This window comes from Sitophilus oryzae, unplaced genomic scaffold (genome assembly GCF_002938485.1).
Source record: "Sitophilus oryzae breed Bouriz unplaced genomic scaffold, Soryzae_2.0 scaffold_1440_pilon_pilon, whole genome shotgun sequence".
NCBI lineage: Eukaryota > Metazoa > Arthropoda > Insecta > Coleoptera > Curculionidae > Sitophilus > Sitophilus oryzae.
In genome coordinates, this window is record NW_022146105.1 from 2,721,744 (window position 1) to 2,744,507 (window position 22,764).

At 33.5% G+C, this 22,764-nt stretch overlaps 1 protein-coding gene across 1 annotated transcript in view; it reads left to right on the forward strand.

Moving 5' to 3' along the window:
• The window catches only part of LOC115876767 (platelet-derived growth factor receptor alpha-like), a 270,072-nt gene extending 247,690 nt beyond the window's left edge, over window positions 1-22,382 (forward strand). Inside the window, exons 5-6 of the mRNA XM_030892685.1 lie at window positions 6,102-6,213; window positions 22,028-22,382. Coding sequence (XP_030748545.1) covers window positions 6,102-6,213; window positions 22,028-22,304 — 389 coding nt within the window. The 3' untranslated portion in view covers window positions 22,305-22,382. The remainder of the gene's footprint in view (window positions 1-6,101; window positions 6,214-22,027) is intronic.
• The last annotated feature ends 382 nt before the right edge of the window (window positions 22,383-22,764 follow it).

The following is a 22,764-nucleotide window of genomic DNA, read 5'->3' on the forward strand; positions in this document are numbered from 1 at the left end:
TAAGCCCAAAGAACCCATCTGCCTTTTCCACGTTAAATACCGTTTAACTGGAAATAGAGAATGTATTTTGTGTCTATGTACTTTTGTAATAAACTCATGCAGAGAAGGGCCACGCTTCACGTGTCTGACGAAAAACAAACTTTCCCTTTAGCATGAATATTAGTTCGGATTAAAACTTGCAAATCCTCACGTAACAGGCTCGTAAGTACATTCTTTTGCTCTAACGGACAAATTTTAATCTGCGACAAAAAGCGAATATTAAAAACATAAATGTCAAGCTTAATTTTTGTTTTTGTCGCGCCTAAAAAGAACGGAGGGTCCCAAAAAAATGTATACCCTGAGGTCATGTATTCGGAAACATTTTTAATGCCTTATTACGTGTTCTAATAAATTAAAAATTAGGAAACGGCTTTTGGCGTGGTTCCTTTTTTTTTAAAAACACCGAGGAATATTAACAAAGTTATCAAATATTTTGTTTTGCGATAAGGAGATTAACTTTGTGGGTTTTGGACAGTGATACTTTCATACCTCGAATTTTATCTAACAAAATATTTATATCACAAATGAAAATAAAAAATATATATTAAAAAAACATTTTTTAATTTATAATAATTTTAATAAAGACTAGTACTTATACATTATATACCCAGAGATAACATAAACCGTTTCATAGTATAAAGAAAAGGTAAATAGTTATTTTTCTTTTTAAAGTAGTTCCTATGGGTATCCAATATTACTACACCTATCTTCTTTTTATTGTATATTTTATATTTACTTGTTACCAATCGTTGTCGAAATAAAATACAGAACAAATAACATAACAGGGTGAGTCTTAAATAAATGCAAATATTTTCAGGGTTGGTAGATTTCGATTAAAGAAACATATTTTCTCTTTATCTACCGTTTTTCAAACAAATCCAAAATAACCGAATTCCAAAAAAAATATTTTTTGCTTAAATTTCTGGTTTTCTTTCTTGTATATTTAATCTACTACCTATATTGCCATATTATCAAGGGATTATGTTTTTTTTAACTAAAAACTAAAACAATTTACAATATTTTTTCAATTTTTTGTTTTCACGAAAAAAAACTCATAATCGTGTTTCTATGGCCGAAATATACTACCTCTAAAAATATTTGCCCTTATTTAAGTCTCATCCTGTATATTGTCTGTCCTGTAAATTTTAATATTGTCTTTTTAAAAATAACTCTCATTTACCACGGTAAACTCACCAATCCATAAAATGTAAATACATATCCACATCATTCATAACCAATCCTCATGATAGCATGGGATTCGTATTTTCTATTTTAAATCTGTATCATTTAGCTAGTAAATACCCTGAAGGCTGTCAACCATTCCTAGGCTGTATTATTATCTTTTAATGAAACTTTCCCTCTGCCAGGGGCATTAATTACTATTAGATCTATATTTAGAATTTTAAATATCTGTTTGAAATTATTTTAAAATATATGAGTGGGAAAAAGGTTTCCTTTTTTACACTTATTCTTAAAATCTTAGTAATTCTTGATACATGATGGCATCTTCTGACTTAGCAATCAATTAGGTTTTCAGCTCTTCAAAGTAATTGAAAAAATAAGCACTTTTTATCAAGGCAAAATGAGGCAGCTAGCAAAAAAAATCGAATTTTGATAAATACTCTCGAAAAAATGTTAGTGTCTTCTTCAAAAGTGAATATCTCCAACAAAAATAAAGCTATCGAGATGAACCAAAAAATAAACTATCGAGAAAGGATGTACCTATATGTCCAAATTATTGCTAAGTTCCTTGATACCTTAACATATTCCACAGGGTGTTTCAAACTTTAACCAAAATATCAACATTTTGTTTTCCCTCGTATAATTGACAGATTGGAACTTTTATTTTAAATTTAGAAAGAGATACTAAAAAGTCAACTAATTTAGCTACATTTTGTTAAAAAAATTATGAAAATCGGCCCACTAGAGCAAAATATATCAAACTTTAAAATACATCAAAATTTTAAGGTACCTACCCGTTTATCTGTTTTTTTTTTGTACTCAGTATACTTTTTCCTTTGTATTCTTATTAAATGCACTAAGACTAGGACAACTAAAAAAATAGGAACAAATACATCAATAAATAACAGAGTTATGATGAACGATTGGTGTAGCTTTGTTAATAATAACTGTTTGGTTTCGGTATTATATTTCCTCTGGGTGTATTTCGTGAGGCGAACATAGGTTGGGCTGTCATGTCATTACCACTAATAAATTTGCACTGTCTAATACAGAGTTTCCTACTTTTACACTTAAAACACGGGCTTTTAGCGCAATCTAAAGAAACGCTAGTTATTGCATTATTTACTACTACATGCAATTATCGTGGGGAGTTTTACGGCCACCTTTTAATGGCCCTTTCAGATGCTATCTTCCATCTAGTTATAGAAAAAGTAACGTAACAGGCCCTATTTACATATGTCTTTCGGATTGACTTTTTATGTAGGTGTTTAAATAAACTTTTTATGGCCCCCATAACCTTATACACTAGCCTCTATAAATATACATATTTAAATATAGCTTTTCTTGGTTATTATGCTGTAAAATTGAATAAAAATAGCTTGAGACTTGAAGAATATATCCAGAACTGATTAAGATTTTTGTTCTTTCATTAAAGTCATATTTAAGAATTTATCGCGCATAAGGAGAAATAAAAAAGTTATAAAAATAAATACTTACAATTGATAAAAGGTAAAAAATGCGTTTTAAAATGGACTAACCTGAAACAATAGAAAAAAAGTTAGTAAATAATAATAAATAAAATGCTATAACGGACCTGGTTCATTCTCGTTCTGGGCTTTAATCCTTGCTGTTGTCCCCAAAATCTTCTTTCTATAGAGTGTCATCAGTCGTAGTACATCATCATGAATCGCTTGAAAGAACTGCAAAGTATCTGTTACTAAAAAGAACAACACATGAGACTTCACACAGCTATCATACACTCACCGGTACGAAAAATAGACACCTTAAAATTTTGATGTATTTTAAAGTTTTGTATGATGTGTTTTAATAGACCGATTTTGATGATTTTTTAAGCAATTTAATTAACAAAACAAAATGTTGATATTTTGGTGAAAGTTTGAAACACCCTGTGAAATATGTTAACAAAGCATTTCTTTTTTTTTCAATGCTAATATTGCTGTAAATCGTTACTGTATTCGAGACCTGCTTCGGGACCATAACTTACTAGGTCTGTTGACTGGGACTAGGACCAGAAGCAAAGGCATGGTTTTAATGTAAAAATGATGAAAAAATGTTAATGTCTTCTTCAAAAGCAAATATCTCCAACAAAAATAAACTTGTTGAGATGAACCAAAAAATAAGCTATTGAGAGGATGCACCTAGATGATATTTTTTTCAAATTCCTTGCTTTGTTAACATTTTCCACGGAGTGTTTGAAACTTTCACCAAAATATCAACATTTTGTTTTCCCTCGTATAATTGACAGATGGGAACTTCCACTTTAGAGAGAGACTAGAATTTAGAATTTAGAATGAGTGGGAGAGGGGTTAATCACTTCGACCTTACAGATCCATTGTGTCCCCCTTTCTTGAATCATAACTCATCATACAGTCCCAGGGCTTTGACAAAAGCCAGTATCTGGGACGGTTTTATAGAGGGTAGTTCTCCATCTCCAATATCAGTCGTACCAAAATTCATGGCACGAATGGTTGTCGTCTCGGCGCACTCAGTGATGAGGTGTACTGTGTTTCCTCATTTTCCCCACAGAATCTGCATTCGCCGTTTCTTCTTAGTTTCAATCTACTGAGGTGTTAATTGAGGAGACAGTGTCCTGTTAAAAACCCCGTGACAATCCGAAGATTGTTCTTACTTAAACCCAGGAAGATCTGTGATTTTTCTTAATCATAAGCCCTCAGAAACTTCTTCGAGTGTCTTAGACCGTTGCAAGATTCCCACTCCAGGTTGCGGACGGAATCTTCCAAGTTTTTGAGTTCCGCCTTGAGTTGATTACCACTTGGAAAGCAGAACGGTTCTGGTCCAGTTAGTGGAGTGTTCGCTCCTTTTCTAGCTAGAACGTTTGCTTTTTCATTGCCTTCTATCCCTTGGTGAGCAGGCACCCAGAGTAGGAGGACTCTGTTTTCTTTGCCTAATTTATTCAGCTTCTCTATGCATTCTTTGACCAATTTCGAATTGATTGATACTGAGTTGATCGCTTTTAACGCTGCTTGACAAGATGGCTATTTCTTGTTTCCGATAGTTCCTATCTGAGATAAGTTGTACGCATCTCTCGATAGCGTAAATTTCTGCCTGTAGGATACTAGGGTAAGTGCCCATTGGTTCGGAGTAATTAGCTCTCGGCCCAAACACTCCGATCCCTGTTCCCGTATTGGTTTTGGAAGCATCAGTATACCAAGTTATGGTATGGTCTTTTAACTGCTGGGCAAGCGTTTCGCTCTTCCAATCCTTCTTATTGCTCAATACTACATTGACATGTTTGTCAAAGTTGTACGTTCTTGGCATATCGTCCACTGAGAGTTGCAGGAGTGGTATTTCCTTTATGAGGGTGTTCCAAGCCCCTGATCTGGCAATTCTCCCAGTAGTAATTCCGTTAGTGACCATTCTAATCATTGTCGCATTGGCATATCTACCAATGACAATGTGCAGTGGTGTTAGATTTAGAATGACCTCCATTGCTGCTGTTGGACAGGTTCTCTAGAGAGAGACTAAAATAGAGACTAATTTAGAGAGAGACTAAAAAATCCAATCATTCAGTTACAAATTGCTTAAAAAATCATCAAAATCGGGCCACTAGAACAAAATGTATTAAATTTTAAAATACATCAAAATTTTAAGGTGCACGTTTTTCGTGCCGGTGAGTGTACATAATATACAAGACATAAAATCATATACCATATGACCAAAAAGTATTATTACCAAGACAGCTTAAGATGCTGACATATGTATAAAAAAAGACACAAAACTTTTTGGCCATATTATATCTGTTTTATTAGATTAACTTACATATTCAACTAAGATACTTTGCACCCATATATTTCTGGCCATGATTTTGCTTGCTATATACCGAAAACGCGAAACGAATTTACCATCACTCGCGACCCAATACACAGAATCTGCCAGTATGAAACGACCATGTCGCCAATTGGATATCTCCATTTGGCCATTACAGCTCAGGGTTTATATTCTTAGGTTATAATGAACTCATCCAAATTCAACATGACCGGAAGGTCATGATGAACTCTTCATAAACTCAACATAACTGGAAGCCCTTGCCCTATCGTCCATGCCTGGCCGCGGCGCGTCCGACGAAACGAAGAGCGAATATAGCGATAATCGAGATTCTGTGTACTAAAATGATCGAATTTATAATTATTTTCTTATCATACGAATTACGAAGCAGCAACAACCCTTCTTAAATCTCTCCAGCAATCCTAAGAAGATAAAATAATTCCATATTAAATACATTAAAAAGAAGTGCATGTTAGACTTACCTCAGTAATATTAATGCTGGAATAAAATATGCTGAGGCTAGATGAATAGAGACAAAAAATGAGCGAGATGGCCTGGAAATTAAAAAAAAAACTTTTTTAATTTTTTTACTCTGAATTAATAAAGAAATCTTTACTTCTCTTTACGTTTATATAAATTTACTGCATTGTGTTCTTCTAAATCAAGCATTAGCTCAAAGACTAGTTTTCCTTGATGTCCAATGTCCATCATCTTCCTCTTCTAAGCCAGTCTGATCTTCATCCGTAACCCTGGACAAGGGACCCTAGCAGGTAGTAGCTCTACGGGCCAAAGAGCACCTGGAATCTGCGGAGGGCAGGGATCGATTCATTTTTCCCTGATAGAGAGATCTCTACCCGCTACCCATATCGTGTATCATAAAAAATATCCAGATTACTGAAAAAAAAAATTATTAAACATTTTCTGTAAGATATACCTTATTACCTCCATATACGTATATGGAAACAATAAGGAAGCATATCTATAATATTACTTGCATTTAACGTTACAAAGAAAGAATGTTTTCTTTCAAGATTATAGCCGTATGAAATCACTAACATTATTAATTGTTTCAGTATCTAAGGCGAAGATAATCGGCAATCCGGAGCTACATATCAAAAGCGGAAGTGACATAAACCTCACGTGTGAGGTACTTCAGACGCCGGATCCACCTAGCTTCATATACTGGTAAGATTAATCACTTTTTCTCACGAAAAACAATAAACCTACATACACATACAGAAATATATACACAAACCCACACCTAACAAAACAAAAAAGAGAAAGAAATTCGTTTAAGATACAAAAGAATGAATATTTTATATAACTCTTCCATCAAAAGCAAGTCATATTTTACATCTAAATTTAATAATTTCTCAAAATATTCCTAAAAGTGTCTTCATTTCGAATTTCAGGTTCTGAAACCAATCTTTTCATCCCCTTCGCTATCTATAGAAAGGCTTTCTTAAAAGATAAATCAATATTTAAACAAAGAGAATGTCTATCAAATGGATTTTTGTCTAATATCAAACAATTAAAACTATTATCCAGATTTCCATATCCAGAATATGGTGGAATATGAAAAAAATAGGGCCTGGAAGCTACTGGAAAATCTGATGTCCAAAAGGAAAAGAAAAGAGATCTTAAGAAAGCTTTTATTCGCTGGCCTTTTTTTTCGTAGTATTTTTTATCAAACATTTTTTATTTTCTTTATCCTTATTACATCCATAAACAAAGAAAAAAGACATATTTAACTATTAATTTTCAATATATTGTATCTAAAGCATAATTACTTTACCTATGCAAGGTTGTTTTCAGAAGAAAAAAAATAATTTATAATAATATAGTAATTTTTATGAAAACTCATGACCTTAAATGCAAAAATAATTTATCTGTTGACAGAATGGGACACAATAATTTCCTAAGTAAAGTATACCTTGCATAACAATGCAGGTAGTTTCTACCTATCTACCTATTACAGAAGCATCCATGCTTTACGTAGCACAACAATAGGGTGACAAAATTATAACAATGGAAACTGAACATTTTCGGTCAAATATACTACCAATGGCGGAGGTTAAGTATTAAAATATTACTTTAATTTTGTCATATTCATTTTAACGCCCTAATTTTATCCCATAGTTAAAAATTTACTCTTGTTTCTTTTTTTAGGATTCTATTCTATAGTTAATTAATCTAAAAAAGTTTATTCGTTTCTTTGAAATTATCAAAAATATTAATCGCATTTTATAGAGTTGGATTCATTTCTTTTATAGGCTTTGATAAAGTTAACTGCTATTGATACTAACTCAAATTAGTTCAAGATTTTTTAATGGAAAATCCATAAATTTTGTAAAAACAGTTAAAGCAAAGTATGATTTGTGAAATCTTGAAAATAAAATCCTTTACGTAAAAGAACTCAACGAACTCTTTATTGTTTTGGTTGGCTATTTTTTTTAAGAATAAAGATTGATTAAAAATTAGATGGCATTTTGCAATACTTTTATTCTTTTTATGGCTCAAATACTCTTTCTATTGATAATTTATTCTATTATACATGCTAGAGTGGCTAAAAATTTAAATATGCTCGTTTTTCTGCACGTTTTTCCCTCTTTAAGTGAAATTAAATGAAAATCGTCGCCTCACCATACGGAACAAAGGAAGGCAAATTTAATTTTCAAAATAAAACTTTCTTATTTGATCGCTTTTAAAAGAGGCAATTTGCAGTCAGGGTTTAAAATTCAATAATAGTTCCATTACGAACGGTCAGTATCAGGAAGAATTGTCCAATTCCATTTTATTCCTCTATCCCTGCGACAAAGGCCTTCTAAAGTTTTATTGGCTCCGATTCCCTATGAAATATGTATCCGATGGACCATAGAACAAATAAAAAATATGGCTGTCACCGTTTACTATATACACGACCCTATCCAATTATTTCGGGAATTTAATTGATTTATTTTGACGGAAAACTTATGATATATGGTTATGGAAGGGCCTTTTTTTTACACCTATAGTTATTATTTATACACAATTTGGAATATATACTTATCAGGGTTGCAACAACTTTGAGAAACACCTCACTGTAGAATTGAGCAATAAAAAAATTGGAAGTCAAAAACTAAATACTCCGAACTAATGGACACCTACTCCAGAAATCTACGCTATCGAAAGATACGTACAACTTACCTTAGATAGGAACTATCGGAAACAAGAAATAGCCATCTTATTACATAGTCAAGCAGCCTTCACAACGATCATTAGTAACTATCAATTTGAAGTTGGTTAAAGAATGCCTAGGGGAATAATTAGGCAAAGATAATAAAGTCCTCCTAATCTGGCTGGTTACACCAGAACCCCTCATCACACTGATTGCAAGAGATGACAACCATTCGTGCCATAAACTTTGATAGACTGGTATCGGTGATGACTAACCTCTGATACTAGTTTTTGTTGAATCCCTGAAACTGTATCAAGAAAGGAGGATACAATAGATCTATTTAATCTACAATTTAGGGTTGCAAAGAGAGTTGAATTATCCAAAAACCATTTTTAATCTGGAAAACCAAACCTAATATTTTCCAGAAGGATTTCTTGGCCCTTTGTATATCGACCACACTTCAAATCAGTATATTCTCGCAAATCTCTTTTCAAACGCTCAACTTTATATATTGTTTCTCAAAATAAAATTTACCTAACCTTGTTACACCTGTTTGTATTTTTTCCTTGATCTTTTTTTTCCTTAACTTTCCTATCGATTCGATCGGGGATGGCTTGGCAGCCCGAAACTTTGGGCGTGAAAATAAAATTTTCCGCTTGCTAAATTCAATTTTGCCTTTCAATCTTGTCGATACTTAAAAATCCTGACTAAGAGGGCATTAGAACAGGACAAAAATTAAGCTGGTAATTAGGAAAAAGGCGGAAATAATTCACTTTGCCAAGCTCTAGGAAAATAAGTCAGAAATTCTCGACTTATTCGGAGCAGTTAAATTCGCCATCTTGATTATGTTTGTTTTATTTTGCTTTAATAGTAATTAAAGGGGCGAGAGAATTCAATCTGATGTGAGGGTGGAAAATTAAATATGAAAAAGGGAAAAATTTTTAGTCAATTTATTTTGAGGGGTTACGTACTTACGAAACAACACGTAATATTTTATCATTTTATTTCCTTAAAAATAAACTTGAAAAATAAATTGAACAATGTCACAACTCATTCTTGTTTCTTCTGAATAAATATGTAAGACGTCTTTTCAGAACACAATTTTGCAATAGTTTTATTGATTTCATATTTTTTGAAGTCTTCTAGGGCTAAAAAAATATCGGAATATCTAAAAAGAACGTCCTGTATGTATATTTACGTTTCTAGTTTCCTCCTGAAGCATTATTGCGGGCGTTTCAATATCGTAAAGTGAAATTTAAGCTCACTTGCATCCTGTCCATAAACATGGCAACATTTTCCTATTGAATTTCGAAAGGGTTATTAAAAAGATAAGGAGATTGGTCTAGTGAAAAATACCCGTAACAAGGAAGGGGTTAATTTCAGTAGCGTCTTAAACGGTATCGATTTTGACGATCAGAAGATTACCAAGGAGGAGAATTCCTAATGAATACTAATGATAGTTGGGCTAGTTTACGACATTACAGAGCTTGGCTATAAGTTCATGCTGGAACTCCATAAAATATAAGTCTTTACAGCTGGCCTGTCTTTTAAATTGTTCTGTTTCATTTTGGTTGGAGGAAAAAAAACGGGGGAATCGAGGAATACTCCCTTTTTTTCCTTTTAACTTATTATTTTTACACGATACAAACCAGCCAGGTTGAATTTTTGAAATATATTATCGATGCACTAAGGAAGAAAAAAACGTTAGTTAATTAATATATAATTTATATGATCTTAGGAAATAATTTTGCTGATATAAGACACTACTAGACTACTTAACATAAAAGAAAACTAAAAATAGTAGAAGAATATACAGGGTGAGTCTTAAATAAGTACAAATATTTTCAGGGCTGGTAGATCTCGATAAAGAACATATTTTCTCTTCTTCAAAATAACCGAGTTATTTTACTTTGAAAATTTCCAAAAAAATGATTTTTTGCTTAAATTTTGAGAACCAGTGGTGCCATTATATCAAGAAATTATATTTTTTAACTAAAAACTAAAAAAATTTCCAGTTTTTTTTCAAAATTTTTTTGAAAATTTGCAAAAATTTCTTTTCGCGAAAAAAACTCATAATCGTGTTTCTGGGGTCGAAACATACTACCCGTAAAAATATTTGCACTTATTTAAGACTCACCCTGTATATATTTGGGACAACTAAAACACAGCTCGTGATGATAGCATGGAGTACTTGTGGAAGAAACTCAATCATATGCAAATCTAGAATGCCACTTTATGTAAAGAAAACATTCGACCAATGATATGACCTATGCATACGAAAGCTGGACATAAAACGGATATTATAAGGAAACTGCAGGTCGCACAGTGGTCAATGGAACAAAATATGCTGGGCTATATAACCAAAAACGACCATAAAAGAATAGAGTGGATACGACAGAAACCCATGTAATAGATGCCATCCACAGAATTAAATCCCTCAAGTGGCAATGGGCAGGACACCTGGCAAGAAGGACGGACAACAGATGGACCACAAAAATTACAGCATGGTACCCACGAGGAAGTTGAGATGAGACCATAATATTAGGAGATTAGCGGAGATAAATTGGGCCCGCATAGCCAACAATAGACAAGAATGGGCACAGATACAAAAAGAGTATCTAAATATGTGAGGAAGGCCATAATATTTGGAATTGGTTGAATAAACTGAAAATGATGATAACACAATAAGGTGAAAATTACATTAGTAGGGGTTAGTAGAATTGATTGTCGATAATACTAAACTGCAGGTGGTACAAGGAACCTTGGATTAGAGGAGACCTGCTGCAGGTGGATAGACTGCATGCTCAAAAGTCGAGTGGTATATACCACCCTACTAAATGAGACTGTTGCTGTCCGGGTGGCGGGAGGATGCCCGCAGGGTGGAGTTCTCTTCCCTCTGCTGTGGAATCTCGTTATGGACGGACTGCTTGATAGTCTCAACAGGGCTGGTTTCAGCACTCTGGGATACGCAGACGATTTGGTCGTGTTAGTCAGAGGTAAGTTTAACACAACAGTAAGGGGAGCAGATGCAAAGGGCCCTGAAGATTGTGGAATCATGGGTGACACGGGAGGGACTAAATATCAGTCCTACAAAGACCGTAATAATCCCCTTCACCAAAACGAAGAATTTTGGAGGGACTAGGACCTCTAAGACTCTGCGGTGATGAGATTCCTCTCTCGGGGGAGGTCAAGTATCTAGGAATCATGCTGGATACCAAACTGACATGGAACCGACATTTGGAAAATGTCACAAGGAGGGCGGTGACTACATTAGCGGTAGTCAGACGACCTCATGGAAAAATCTGGGGCCTCAGACCACAGATGGGGGATACACTGGAGTGGTGAGGCCTTCAGTAACATATGCATCCTTGGTATGGTGGCCTAGGGTAATGCAACAAACAACAATGCTCAGCCTTAGTAAGGTGCAAAGACTTGCTTGTTTGAGCATAACAGGGGCAATGAAATCAACGCCCACTGCATCAATGGAGGCGCTTCTGGACCTTCCGCCTCTTCACATAGTGATCCAGGCGGAGGCAAGAATGGGACTCTATCGCAACAAAGTGTCTTGTCTCCGGGAAATAGGACAGAAACAGGACACTTAAAGATGGGAGATTCTATCGGAGGATCTCTACTCCAAATGAGATCGGACCAAATGACCCCTCTTTATTACTACCACAAACCATTCGAGGTGAACAAAATGGATCGAGGAATGTGGACAGATATAACATTCCTTCAGGATGGACTAACCTAAGGGACTAACCTGGTATACAGACGGGTCAAAGACCGCTGAAGGAACAGGAGCTGGAGTATTTGGGGAAAGACCAAGGGCAAGCTTATCCTTTTCCTTGGGTAAACACTCAACCGTATTCCAGACAGAAATCTTAACCATTCTACAATGTGCAAGAGAAAACAATAGAAGAGCTTATTCAGGTAAGCTCATCAATATATGCTCAGACAGTCAGGCGGCACTTGGGGCGCTTGTGAACCCAAAGGTATCGTCGAGACTCGTCTGGGAATGCCTGGGTGAACTGGGAGCTCTGGCACGAAGGAACCGAATTAAATTATTCTGGGTGCCGGGCCACAGCGGCATCCAAGGCAACGAAAAAGCCGATGAGCTAGCTAGGCAGGGATCATCGGCATCCTATCTTGGTCCAGAGCCAGTACTGGGAATATCCAAGTGTATGGCCCGTAGTGCACTAAAACTCTGGATCAAGGAAAAGCACAATGTCCACTGGAGAAACAGACAGGGGCACAGGCACAGCAAGGCTTTTATCCAAGGACCTAGCTCTAAAACCGCAAAAGAACTGCTAATGCTTAGCAGGAATAAAGTGCGGATTATAACAGGCCTCTTGACAGGACAGTCAAGTGTTATCTGAACAAGCTCAACCTGTATCAAGGAAGTCTTTGCTGCAGACTCTGCGATAAAGATCCTGAAACAGCGGAGCACATAATATGTCATTGCGAGGCTGTGGGTCGCAAGCGACACTCTTTATTTGGGAAAGCTAGGCTAGAACCGGAGGAACTATGCTCCCATCCTATCAAGGACCTGCATAAGCTAGTGCAGGGCACAGGGATAGGAGAATGAGTGCAGATATAGAAGGGGGACAAACACAATAGGCCTCACAGGTCGCAGTGTTTCCGGCAGAGGACGGCCCCTTGTTATGCAAAAAAAACTGCAGGTGGACAGTCTTAAACTGAATGGTGCAAAATTAAATAGGATGGGCACCTACATGCTTCGAAGTGCAGAATTATGTCATTTTCTTGAACCACTTAAAATGTTCTAAATATCTCATTAGTGAAGCTGTCTTGGAATATGTTTCTTCTGTCAAAACCTGGCAGATACATTCAGTGCATGGAACCTCCTATTATTTAAAAAGTTACAGATTAATTTGTATCCATAGATTCTCAATTTATGTCCATTAAATTTGAATTATCGATAACTTCTTACATCTCCTTTATACATCATTTTATAGTTACATGTGTCCATTGTCAGGAACACTTTGGTATATTTCTGTTGACATCAAATAGAAAAATAAGCTGCGCATTTCCAGCGTTTTAGATTAATCTGCTGTCGAAATTCCGAAGCTTTGCATTTCTAGGTCGTCGTGGAAAATGTGTATCAAGCAAGTCACTTTTCAATATAATTTTTTCTGCGCGCTGTCGACTGATTCCTGAATAAAACATAAGATATGTAAACTTTATTTCCCCCTACCCCTCGGTCTCGCGGTTGAAATTTACTTTTTTTATGTGTGCCATTTCCTCCAAATGCCAAAAGAAAATAACGGAATCAATCAAAACACACAGAAAGCTTGTGGAAGACAAAAGTACTCATGTATATACATAGAAACAAAATAACAATATACTTCATTCTCTTTTTTTGCTAGAAATTGAAGAAATAAAATTTTATTACCATTACAGATTTTTCAGATTTTTTCTACATACAGAATCAAACTAAAATGAAAATGAGGTTTTCTGAGAGTAATCAGCAATCAATAGTTTTATTTAAAGAAGGTTAAGAAATTTACAAGAATCGTTTTATATTCTAATCCGGTGGTTTTGAGAAGAAAAAGCCAAGTTGCGCTAAAATTCATTTTCCAGTTTTCAGGTAACCTCATTTTCTAACATAAAAATTCAGCAAGGAAATTGACAAAACCCGAAATGGCTGATCTGTGTAATATTAAAGAGTAATTTGGTAGATACTAAATTGTAAAAATATCAATATAAAGAGCTTCTACCCTCTTTTATATTTCCTCTACCCTCTTATTTTTTGCAAGCTTTGTGTAATATATAGGGTGATTCACGGCGATGTCACGTTAGACGTTTATAGAGAACCGGTGATAGAATTTGTTTGAATATTTGGATTTTTACATAAGGGCACCTGCTACATCTATCCAAAATATTTTCAGCGTTACAAACTTGCCACATCATTTGAAAAGTATAGAAAAAGAACAGAAAAATTATCAGATATGAAAGTAGTTTCCATTTAAAACAACAAAGATGCTACCACTTTTAATACGATGCGGCAATACTGTAATGTGGAAAATAATTTAGATAGATCGAGCAAGCGCCTTTATGCAAAAATCCAAATTTTTGCCGTGAAACACCCTGTAGACATAACTCACTAGGATATGACTGACACTGCTCTGTGACAACATTCCCTTGCACTTGTGTACGGTGTAATTAATCAATTAGGAAAAAGAAAATTTGCGAAACAAGGTGCCTAATTGAAGAGTTGGAAATTCGTAAGAAAAATGTTCGGAAACTTGGAATAAAGCTCGCCTTTCGCAAAACATTTCCCTGCCTTTTCAGTAACCTTTACAAAGTCTCTGCGATTATTTAGTTTTTGATTTTTGCGTTTTAATCTTGCTAATTATTCTCGAGAAATGCAGGTCAAATCCTCGCTTTACCCGTAATTCTGTTACCGTCAAAATTACAAGAGGACTTTATAAGAGAATAGCGTTGTCTGTCTAGAAATTAAGGAACAATTTTAAACAACAAATTAATTTGTAATACATATTCAAACAATCAGGTCCAATAAAAGCAATAAAATACTTTAATGACGAAAATTATTTTAATTAAAAAAAAATCTGGTAACGAAGCTTTATCAACTTGGAATAACTAGATGCTAATAGGAACATATAACATGTACGAATACTTAAAATAGACAACAAACACGACTGTGCATCAATTAAACAATTCGAATCTAACCCCTAAACTACGTTAGTTTCGATTTTCTCAGCGTTTATACACAACATTCGTTCGCTTCAAAAGTTACATAGAACAAACGATTAAACACAGAAAGCTCGTTATACCTCGACCTTTTGATGTACCTAACTGCACAACTTTAAAATTCAGTTCTGCCACATTTCAACAGACCTGAAATACTGCATAACTATGTTATACGTGTCATACCAGGGTTGTCTTTTAAATTTTCTATATAATAACATAGTAGGCGCCTGTCAACATATATCAAATGTCAAAATTAACTGTCATCTTTAGTTAACATAACGTCAAAATGTTTTTTTAACGTCAAACAGTTTCGTTAGTTATCCGTTCTCAAAATGTTTCCAAAAAGATAATGGCTACATTTGTCTCAAAAATGGGCCATATAACAACAATTCCTAAAAATTAAGAATGAACTCTGTGGTCAGAGGATGCAGTCAGCGCCTTCAAAAACGCAATTTTGAGTGCACACAGAAAGCGTTTTTTGCGTTTTTAGCGTGAAGCGTCTTTTGCGTCTAAAACAAAATAACAGGATTATATAGGTCCAAACCAAAAGCGTCTAGCGTTCGGCGTGTCTCGCAAAAAACGCAAATGAAAACAAATCAATTTGTTTTCTGTAGCGTCTTTAGCGTTTTCTATGAGACCCTGTCATAGGCGGACGTAATATTTAATAATACAATAAAAAATAAATTAAATAGTATGCATTTTTTTTCGAGTATTATCTAAAAATATTTTTATAGAGAACATATACTGTTTAGGAAGATTCCATTAAATTCAAAAATTTGGAGATGTTTGAAAAAGTGTAGTTTGAAATGTTGAAAAAGTAAGGAATATTTTTTTACGCGTAAAAAAATATTTTTTATGCGTAAAATGTTTTTTTACGCGTAACAAATAGTTCTTTACGCGTAACAAATAGTTTTTTACGGGTAACAAATAGTTTTATACGTGGAAAAAATAGTTTTCTAGGTACAAAAAATAGATTTTTATGTATAGATTTTTTTTTTGTGTAAAAATATTTTTTTACCGGTAGCGAGTAGTGTTTTACGAGTAGAAAATATTTTTTTACGTGTAACAAATAGTTTTTTACACGTAAAAAATATTTTTTACACGTAAAAAATATTTTTTTAACGTAAAAATAGTTTTTTTATCTGAAACAATAAGTTTTTGACGCGTAAAATATAGTTTTTTACGTGTAACAAATAGTGTTTTACATGTAAAAATATTTTTTTTGTGCAAAAATGGTTTTCTACCAGTAACAAATAATTTTATACGCGTAAAAAATAGTTTTTTACGGGCAACAAATAGTTCTTTACGCGTAACAAAATTTTTTACGTATAACAAATAGTTTTTTACACTTAAAAAATAGTTTTTTATGTGTGACAAATAGTTTTATACGCGTAAATTAAAAAAATAATAAAAATTGTTTTTAACGTGTAATAAAATTAATTTCTTAATAATATTAATAGTTTTTTACGTGTAACAAATAGTTTTTACACGTAATAATATGATTTACTTTTCAAAATTTGTATTAAAATATCAATATCTTTGATAAGCACGTGGACTACTCACAAATACACGTCGCGTCACTACGTATTTCTAAGCCGTTATAACTTTTCGTTAGCACTAACTCGTGTGTCACAGCTCTGAAATTTTACTCCCAGGGCGCGTAAAGAAGTGTCACTTCAAAAAAGTTTCATAAATCATGACTTAAAATTGCGTTAGCAACTAGTAATATTTACTAGCGTATTATACAATCGTAATTATTTATTATATCATATTATTATATTATAATTAAACACACAAGTAACCACAAAACTACGACATAAAAAATATATACATTACAAATCGTAAAAGAAATGGTAAATAATTATTTTTACACACGCCACTGGCACGAATACGAATCTGCGCTCCGGCCCGTTCAACAGTCGATCCCAGTGCGAGAATATCTTTTTTCTTTGTCTCCTCAACGCTAACCACGCCGATCTCGGCTATCTCTTTCTCACAGGATTGACTGTTGGACGGGCCGGGGATCGACTCGCTTTCGATGTTACTAATTGACATCTTGATAGAAACTGCAGACCTTCCGCGTCTTTTGCGTGTTTTTAATGGACACAAATCGAAAAAAGCGCTTAAAACGGTAAAATCGCAAAAAGCGCTTGAGACGCAAAAAACGCAAAACGCTAAAAACGCTTTCTGTGTGGCCGTGGGCTAACAATAAACGAGTGGAATAACTGCTTTCAGAATTAGTTCCAACGAATGCAAAAATGCATTTCTCCTCGCAAAATTTAAAAGACACACCTCGTAAACCATTTTTAAATTTTATGTATATATATATATTTATCTGTTATGCTTATTTCATATTGTCAATATTTTTGGACTCAACAACTGATCTCCATGTATCTGCAAATAAAGTTTATATCAAAGAAATACCCCGCAAGAATAAAGGAAGTGGCAAAAGATGATTTGTTTCACAAATCCGTTACATGCAGCTGTAAGATTTCTCCATTCGGCAATTCCGGATATATATTTTGCGCAGGCAGAATATTGAAAACGTTTTTAAGTTGACGCCTGTCCCTGAACCACAGGGCTCCACATAATGCGAAAACTATGTGGCTTATTTTTTGTTTTTCGCAATATATAAAAATTCACTCCCCTCTTGCAAATTTGAGACAGCGCCGCAAAGAAAGATATAACTCTATCCTCGTGGGATCTTATAAACTCTATTGGTATTCTTTCGAAATGGGTCTCCCTTGGTCAGTTTTTGTCTCGGAAATGTTCACCTAAAATTATTTATCTGGAGAATTTAGATATACGGACTTGAAAAGAAGGAAAAGACAAAGGAGTTTCGCGTCAAAACATTAAAGGAGGCACCTTTGCTCCAGGTGGGAATATAAATTTCCCTTTTTTGGACAATTTTATACGATCTTTCTAAGTTTAAAGTCTTTTGCGGAACAAAAAAATATTCATCCACCTTTAGCCGACCCATTGACTTATTGTTTTTGATTTATATAAGAGGTTTAACATGAAATATAGCAAGGTCTTTATAATAACTTGGTATAAAAACAGAATATTTATTTTTTGTCTTGTTCCCTTTTTGCAACTTCTGTAGGTATTTTTATCGCTTCAAGATGAAGTATAATAATTTACTATAATATACAGGGTGGCGCCTCTCATACGCCGCGGAAGCTCCAAGGAGAACGGTAGTTTATGTGGAAATGAAATTTTGGAAGCATATGTAGTTTAATTGAAAGCATTTTATAAAAATACTAGCGTGTACCAGCGACTTCGTTCACGTCGAATTAATCACTTAAAATTTTCTCACATTTATGTCAGCATGAGAAAAGACAATATGGCGATATTATTATATAACTTGGTAATATTTGAGGGGTAGTTTTTCGTTGGAATTTGACTTTCGAAAAATCCGTTTGCCAAAAATTAGCTTTTTACGTCAAGCAGTTTAAGCAGAATCGTGGTTAAGAAATTACCCAACTTTTTGGAGCTCCCTGTATGATTTTTTAAAAAATTTCAAAATATGTAAAAAAACCAAATAAATTATGCTTGTTTGTCCAAGCGTTTTCCCGAAAGACTAACCGTTTTTTAAATAACAAATATTGTAATATTTGAGGGGCGTTTTCACCCTCTTGGAATTTGAGATTCGAGAAACCCCTCCTTATCGAACCTCTACACCCCACAGTCAATCCGTTTGCCAAAAATCAGCTTTAAACATCAAGCAGTTTAAACAGAATCGTGATTATTCAATGGTCATATTTCATGAAACATCCTGTATAAATTTATAAAAATTCTTAAAATATGTAAAACAACAAAATAAAATATACGTGTTTAAGAGTTTTTCCGAAAAACTCACCAGTTTTTAAATGAAAAATATTTTAATATTTGAGGGATAGTTTCACCCCCTTAGAATTCGAGTTTCGAAAAATCCATTCCTATCGAACCTCTACACCCTAAAGTTAATCTGTTTACCAAAAATCAGCTTTTTACGTCAAACGCTTTAAGCAGAATCGTGATTAATCAGTGACCAGATTTTTCGAAACACCCTGTATACATTTTTAAAAAATCTTAAAATATGTAAAAAAACAAAATAAAATATACGTGTTTAACCGTGTTTTCGGAAACTTGACCTTTTTTAAATAAAAAATATTGTAATATTTGAGGGGTGGTTTCACCCTCTTGGAACTGGAATTTCGAAAAATCCCTTCTTATCGAACCACACCCTAGAATCAACCTGTATGCCAAAATTGAGCTTCTTACGTTGAGTGGTTTGAGCAGGATCGTGATTAATCAGTATGTCAGTCACTTAAGGATTTTATATATTAGTATAGATATAGAATTACACAGGGTGTCCCCAAAAAAAGTTACATATGAAAGTTGTGTTTTTTCTAATAGAACACCCTATATAGTAATTGATTTTCGGATTCTAGGAAAAAAATAAAGGTTAGTTTTATTAAAGAAGCATATACCTAAAATCTAAGGATATTGACATATTTCATATGTTGGGAAAATGAAGAGTAAATTTTAAATTTCGATAACAGCTACCTAAATTTTAGTTGACCCTGTATAGCCTGATATTTAATTACAGTAACCATTGTATATTAAACCAAATTGAAATTTGACCCGAAAAGTTATACAGGGTGAGACAAAATTAATATGGAACATTAGTCACTTTTAAAAGCAAGTTACTCCTTTATTTTAAATGGAACACCCAGTATATTATTCCGGTGTTGCACACAAATTTTAAATATGTCAAAAACCTTATATTTTTTTCTCCCAGAATCTGAAAATCAATTAATATATAGGGTGTTCCATTACAAAAAACACAACTTTGATATGTAACTTTTCTTGGGGACACCCTGTAAAACTCTATATATTTTTAAAAAGTGCTCTGAATTAACCAGTTTAAAGTTTAATACAAACTGTCGTTCTCCTTGGGACCTCCGCGGCGTATGAGAGGAGCCACCCTGTACATTATTTTCTTAATCCCTTTAATTTAAATTGAAACTAAACGGAACTATACTTGAAGTATTTTCCTATATATCTTTTCCACCATTCTTTGTTCTTGAAACCGCAAAATTATAGCTGTTTTGTGTAAGTCGGGTTGCGCCGAGAATAATGCTTTCAAAATTTGTTTTAGATGATGCCATTAAAGCGTACTTGCCGTATAAAAAGATATTAAAGGAAGAAGGAATGCTCTCTTTGACATTTCAAGTTAAGGCAAACCTTCAACAACGTTTAGATCCAGTCTCATTGCTTTTGCATAATGTAACGAGTAGCTCAATTTGCCTTTCCTCAAAACCGTTTCTGTTTAGGCTATTTAAAAGGCGTAAGAACGAACAAGGGAAGATGTATATCAAAAAACAATTCATTTAGAGGTTTTTCACCTTTATTTATATCTCGCTGCTTTCTCTAAAGATCAAAAACATCCAATTACAAAGTTTTTTTTTATTAAAGTTATTAATTGTTGTAAATGTAAAGACTGAGCTTTTGATCGTTCTTCTTTAATTAAAGAGAGCAGAAAAGCAGCATTTTTTGTTTAGGATAGAGCATTGTAACTTGAATAATGAAACGAGGCTAATGAAATGAAGTTTCTATTTTTTTATTCAATGAATGCGATAGTTTAAAAAATATATTCATTTGATGTCGTGAAACTTCGTCGTTTTAAAAGTTTTCCCGCGGTTTTATACGATTTCCAGCATTATTATTACCGCAATTTCATCGTTTTTTATCCTTCAGCTTTATACCATGTAAGTAAAACTTTTCAATAGGTACACAATGAATATGAAGTACTTCGAATATCGTTTAAAGTTTTAATGTTAAGTTCATTTAAAAACTAATATTTGGTAATAACTAATATTCTGCGGACTTTCAGGATAAAAGATACCCATTTTGATTTTTCAAAAAAAATGCCCATTTTTTGAATATAGAAACATAATCCTAAAATTATGAAAATTTCAGTATTTGTAGGAAATGTTATGTAGATTCAGAAAATATATATATCTTTGAAGGGCTTAGGTATCTTGGATTTGTTAGAAAATTATTTTTTAGGTCCTTGTTTTTCTGGTATTTTTAATGAAGGTTAAAACGGTCCCTATATATATTACTGTTAATGGTCAATATTTTCTTATTCTGCGATTTTTAATTAGTAAATAATAGATGTTTTAACAAAATCGGTGACATGAGAAAAATCGAAAATTTTCATGACTATGTATGTATGGAAAAAAGTCGAAAAAATGTCCATTTTTTGCAATTGTTTACTCATTTTCAAAAGTCTTAGAAAAATAGTAAACACAGTCCTAAAATTATGAAATTGTCAGTATTTGTAGGAAATTTTATGTAGAATTGGAAAATATATACCTGAAGGTTTAGGAACCTTGGCTTTGTGTGAAAATTAATTTTTTGGACCATTGTTTTTCTACTATGCTTTATGTACTTGTATGACTACAATGGCCTATATTTTCTTATTCTACGCCTTTTAATTAGTAAATAATAGATATTTTAACAAAATCGGTGACATGAGGAAAATCGAAAATTTTCATGACTTGTATGTACAGAAAAAAGTCGAAAAAATGTCCATTTTTGGCTATTTTTTATTTAGTAAGTAAGTAAGTTTGGCTATTTTTTTACTCATTTTCAAAGGTCTTACAAAAATAGTAAAAATAGTCCTAAAATTATTAAAATTTCAGTATTTGTAGGAAATTTTATGTAGATTTGGAAAATATATACCTTTGAAGGTTTAGGTACCTTGGGTTTGTGTGAAAATTAATTTTTTGGACCATTGTTATACTGCTATTTTTGATGAAGGTTAAAATATCTCCTATATCTATTTGATCTTTTTGTAAGACTACAATCACCTATATTTTCTTATTATGCGCCTTTTAATTAGTAAATAACAGCATTTTTAGCAAAATCGGTAGCATGACAAAAATCACCAATTTTCATGAGCATCTGTATACTCGAAAAAATGCTCGTTTTTTGCATACTTTCAGAACTCTCAGCGAAATAGTAAACGTGGTCAACTGTTATCAAAGAACTGGATAAACTAAACAAACCTAGATAATCTTGAAAAAAGAAGAAAAGAGCTTTAAAGTTTCTTTTTTGTTTCAGGTACAGAGGAGGCAATGTGATCAACTACTCCCAAAGAGGCGGTATAAGCGTTGTTACAGAAAAACAAACTCGGACAAGCCGACTGCTGATTTCCCGGGCTACACCTGAAGACAGTGGTAACTACACTTGTTCCCCTAGTTCATCCGATGCAGCTAGTGTTTTGGTTCATGTGCTTCAAGGAGAAACTCCAGCTGCCATGCAGCACAGCTTGGCTCCAATGATAACTATGGATTTTACGTTGTTCTTGCTACTTTTGTGTTTCATACTGCTCAGGTGAATGTTCGTATAGTTCCTGCTCTATTGATGCTAATAGAACAGGGGATTCAATTCAACCCACTGATATACTTTAGATCGACAGTAATAAAATATATGTTTTTGTTAAAACAACAACAAAAAAAACATCTTTTTATGTTTTATTTCATGAAAAATGGAAATAATCACATAAAAGACTGAAAGATACACTAAAACTTGCGTATTATTATTAGTGTCGGTCTCATCTGCCTAACATCCTTCTTGTTAAACAAAGAAAATCATAACTAAGTGTTTCAAAAAGTCTAAAAATATGTGTATTTCTCTTCCTACTAATACAAAATACCACTTTTAGCTAGAGATTTACATCTACTCGATATTCTGTCTACCAAATTGTGTATCTAAAAATAAACAGACTTCGTTTTCTCCGTTTAAATGAAAACCTGTACTTTAAATGGTTTCTTCAGTTGTTAGCACCCATGTAAAAT